General features: G+C 47.7%; 1 protein-coding gene across 1 annotated transcript in view; it reads right to left on the bottom strand.

The window, feature by feature from the left end:
* Positions 1-4,227, bottom strand: part of efnb3b (ephrin-B3b) — a 166,576-nt gene extending 162,349 nt beyond the window's left edge. Inside the window, exon 1 of the mRNA XM_063186342.1 lies at positions 2,849-4,227. Coding sequence (XP_063042412.1) covers positions 2,849-2,997 — 149 coding nt within the window. The 5' untranslated portion in view covers positions 2,998-4,227. The remainder of the gene's footprint in view (positions 1-2,848) is intronic.
* Between the last annotated feature and the right edge of the window lie 773 nt (positions 4,228-5,000).

Raw genomic sequence — 5,000 nt, forward strand, 5'->3', positions numbered from 1 at the left:
TGCCACAGTGGCAGTGCCATCATTGTGAGCAGCAGTGGGTCGGAAAGAGAGATGGAGGAGAGAGAGAGAGAGAGAGAGAGAGAGAGAGAGAGAGAGAGAGAGAGAGAGAGAGAGAGAGAGATTGATTGAATGACTGACAAGATGCCCAAGGAGAGAGAGAGAACATTGGGACGCGGAAGGGGGGATGAAGCAGACGGAGGAGGAAAAAGCCATTAAAGAGGGGATGATCATAGCTCGGGATGATACAAGGGCAAGGGGGATACCAGAGCTTCGCAGGGGACCCACAGATGGACCGTGATATGGTTGTCGTGAGGGCCCAAAATCATTTTTCTTTTCACAGCGCCCATCATTTCTTTTCTAGTGGCACCTTAGTGAACAGAAGGGACAGGACAGGGGGTAGTCTGGACGGGCCATACGATGCTTGATTTATGACGAGAGACGAATCAACACATAAAGACCAGAAAAGAAGCCAAGACACAAAGAAACAGAAAGAAAGAGCCGTGATGACGGCACTTTAAGAGAGACGCTACAATACAATAGCAATGCGGCAGAAAAGAACGCGAGACAGAAAAAGAAACGAGCCAAAAGAAAGAAACAAAGACACAAAGACTGTAGAGACCGACACTTGGAAAGACAAGCAAAGTGCAGAAAATCGAGGAAAATACAGCCGTGGTTCCTCAGCGGCATCAGACAACCAGGCTGAGGCAGAAAGACTTTCTATCCCAGGTAGATCATTTACCCCTGCGTGGTGAACAGCAGGGAGGCTTTTGTCTTTTGCTACCCCGGCGCAGATTGCCGTAGCCCCGAGCAACAGCAGCATCGGTCCGGGGAGGAGAGACAGAGACAGAGACAGCAGTCAGGCTACAGATGCCCATTAAGGGACGAGTGTGTGGGTGTGGATAGAGAAGCGATCACTCTACCGCTTCGCAATTAGGATGCAAGTGTCTGTTTCCCGGCCTACAAAAAAGCTTGAGGCTACAAACAGGATTCGTTTAGCTGCTGCAGTTGTGTGTGTGTGTGTGTGTGTGTGTGTGTGTGTGTGTGTGTGTGTGTGTGTGTGTGTGTGTGTGTGTGTGTGTGTGTGTGTGTGTGTGTGTGTGTGTGTGTGTGTGTGTGTGTGTGTGTGTGTGTGTGTGTGTGTGACGTTAATTTTGAGTGTGTAACTGTAATATTAACGTCAGCGTGTGTGCGTGCACGTGTGTGCGTGAAAGGGCTTGGGGCGGTGGTGCAGTCTGTTTGACTAATTTCTCTCTCTCTTTTTCCAGAGATGTCATTTCTCACTGCGTCGACTGTGAAGACCAACGCCTATTCCCGTTACCTTCAATCACCTGTCAGGATAACGATAATAGGTCAAGTTGAGCTCATTTAGTCGGCTGGGGACTGGGGACAAGGGGAATCACAGCAGCCTGCAGCCTGCTACTGACTGGTCTGGGGTATGAAGACAGCCAACTCCCTGCCGAAACTACTCTTGCAGATTATCCGGGAAACAAGGACAAAATCGGTCATTAGCCCTGGCTGTGAAGAGCCTAGATGACAGACCGAGGGAGAATTAAAAGTCCTCTCTCTCTCTCTCTCTCTGCTCTCCTCTCCTCCTCCTCCTTTTTCTTCTTCTCAGCGGCGCGAGCAGCAGCAGCATCTGTCGTGGCGCGGGGACCCTGCGCTGCCACATGGACACATTAAAAAGCTATTCGTCTTTCAAGGGCCCCATGGCACTGCTAATGGCCCCCCGCATAACCTACATACCGATTTAGACCAGGAGCGTCGGGTGTCCACTTAAACAAGCAACAGCCCTACATGACAAACGAACGTACGGAGTCGAGTCGGCCGCGGTGTGGGTGTGGGTGTGGGAATGGAGAGCAGTTCAGGGGCTTTCGAATTTGTCCTTTGAATTGTCACCAACCACAGCCAGGGCATTTGCTCCGACAAGTGAGCGTGGGCAGCGTTTTAAATACACCGACACAAAAGAGAACAAGCCAAGCTCATCCAATTTACAAAAAAAGTTCATTCCTCAGGCCAAAACCGGAGCGCTTTAACATCCACCAACGCGAACACCAAACAACACCTCTGCCCCCCAGACGACATTAGTCTGGTAGTGATGTGTTTGACTAGCAGCATTCTTTACTGAAACGGGTGCTGTCCATTTCCATGTCCAAAGGGGAAACACGGGTGGCAGTCTAAACTAAAAGGGATGGGTAAACTTACAGGGGATTTGCTCACACTTGGAAAGAAGGCCAGTTGTGATTCAAAAACACTAGCTTTAAACAGTGTTACGCATCATTGCGCACAACATTTTGTTGTCTCAGTAAGTCAACTGAACGTTACATTTTGCATAGGCAATTTCATCATTTGAATATGTAAATATTTTGTTCCGTACTTTCGTTTTTCATTTTAACACACAGTTATAAAACCATTGTGAATGTACTTTTTGTTTTGCTACAGTTGTAGGCGACCGCATTCAAATCCAGGGGCCGACAACAGAATGTAAATAGCACATAAAGACGGTTACGCATAATGACCATGCCTCCTTCGCTTGTCGTAAAATTCCTCAACACACACAGTCAATGAAATCTGGCATTTATTAGTCCAGCTACAACATGGCTATAACTTCTGCAGCCTTCTTGATGAGGCACTGGGTGAGCTAGTCAGTAGCAAAAAAAAAAACCTTTCTGCTTTTTGTATTGAACTCACCAAAGAGCTGAAGGGAGAGAGAAAGAGAAAGAGAGAAAATCTCCAGAAACTGGCCACGCTTATTTACACGCAGTGCGATAGGACAGGGTTTTAACCACTCAAACACGCCAGAATCTCACAAATAAACACTTTGCCAAACGCGCTTAGTTTCGGGTCTTACCTTTTGTTCAGGGAATTCCAGTAGATCGGCTCCATGTTCGTCGCGGCGATGCCGAGTAAATCCACTAAGAATATTAGCAGAATTCCCAATCCATTTCCACAGCCTCGACTCTCCATTTCAACGGCAAAATCCCGTTTGTTCACCCTCATTAATACCAAAGGCGATGTTAAATTTCCCAAAACGGTATAGGATAGGGTCACAAGGCTATCCGATGCAAACGGCAATTTAAAAAAGCACCCAGTTGTAGGTGGCTCGTTGGGTTAGGGTATAGGTGTTCTAGGCACTGTAAGGGACATAAACTACTCCCAAGGGTAGAGCATACAGAAAAAAAGAATGCTGTACAAAAAGTTTGTAATACGTCCACATAAAAAGGCCACGGTGAAATGTGTGGGGAATAGAAAAATAGCCTATTTCTGGATCTCCGGAGAGTATGTGTTATGCCAATCCCATGACTGTTTTGTATTATTTATGGTCCTGTGCCTTTTCGATACAACTCCCTCCAGACAAAATTGATCTCGACTGGGTAAAACGTGATATCCGTTTTCAACCTCTGTTGTGCTGATGTATTTCCACAGATCCTCTAACGACTGCAAGTCTTCTCCTCATGCCACTCGTCTTGTTATCTGTTGAGATTCTGTTCGGTGTTTCTCCCATTCCCTCTGTCAGTCTACCTCTGCAGTTGCTTTCCCCGTCTCCCCTGAGACAAATGGAAACAGGACGAGAAAGAAATTCTCACAACATGCGCGTAAATGAATGAGAGTTCAACATCAGAGATATTTCTTCAGCTCTCCGTAATCCATCCTCACAAGGACATGTTGATGCAGGCGGGATCTATCATCTCCCTGCGGTTCTTCTCTCCCGTTCCCCCTGCAAGTCCAAGCTCCTTGCTCGGTTTTCCAAAACCCTATTCTCTTCTCCGAATCCAACTTGTAATTCCGTGCGTCCACTTATTCGGTATCCTTGAGCATGCAGGTCCGTCGATGATGGAAATCTAATTGGTCGGTTCAGGTGCGACGACCCAGAGAAATCATTGCAGCCCAAAACGGACACTTACACAATTTAGTCCACATTTAACAATAATCCCATCAAGTTGAGCGTGATGCGAGATAAAAATGGTAAAAATCCAGTTATGGCAGATTGATAAGAATTACGCACAGGAGTTTTCCCTTGTGCGTAAAAAGAGTCAAATAAGGCGAGTCGTGAAAAAATATGAATGGCTTTTCTATGCTCACTTGCTCTGGAAACCTTCGGCTCCGACTTCTCTTAGCGCTTGCAGGCGGTACATTGACAGACTGACTTGTTTGAGAAAGAGAGAGGGAGGAGAAAGGGGAGGTGTGCGCTGGAAGAAAAAAAAATCCCCATCTTCCGGCTGGCAGGCACACTAACGGAGCGGATTTTTTTTCCTCAGGATTTTTTCTCCTTTTCTCTGTCTCTCTCTGTCTCTCTCTCCCTTTCCAGGAGGCGGGTATCAAGCCGTTTCAGCCCTCCCAAAATTTACATGGGCGCCCCCATGTCCCCCTCCTCTCTCTAACGGGATACAGTGTTTCAGTGACCCGACACGGGGTCCTCTCTTTCTCCCTCTGTCTCTTTCTCTCCCTTCTCTCAAACACGCAAACCAAGCAACCCCGCCGCTCCCTCCTCACCACCACCCTCAACCGATTGCTGCTACCGCGCGGTCACACCATCACGCACGCACGACAGTTGCCAGCACCACGCGCCCGCCAGCCAGGGCTACGGCAGACCCAGAGCGCCCCCAATACCCACTGGCCGTTTGGTGTCACTGCACCTTAAACGATTTCCCATTAGGGGCCATAATGCAGATGTCGCATCGAATAGCCTAGATTATCGCTGCATCATTACCTTGCGATATATACACCCACTTCCAATCACAACCAATCAATTCCTTCTCAGTAAATCGTCTCTTTTATTGGTCATTTGACTATAAGCTCCAAGGTGCAGCAGCAGGCTGACACACTTAGGTTCCAAATTCTCTGCATTCTGCAGACAATCTTGGTGGGCCGGGGAAGGTTTTTTTTCCCTCTCAAAACAATAACTGTTGTAAAGAGTTGTTCCATTTGATATGGTGCAAATCGTGTCCCTGGAAAGAGTTGCACCTGGCTGGCGAGCTCAAGACTGTGACTCTACTGCCACG

The sequence above is a fragment of the Engraulis encrasicolus genome, chromosome 21 (assembly GCF_034702125.1).
Source record: "Engraulis encrasicolus isolate BLACKSEA-1 chromosome 21, IST_EnEncr_1.0, whole genome shotgun sequence".
Taxonomy (NCBI): Eukaryota; Metazoa; Chordata; class Actinopteri; order Clupeiformes; family Engraulidae; genus Engraulis; species Engraulis encrasicolus.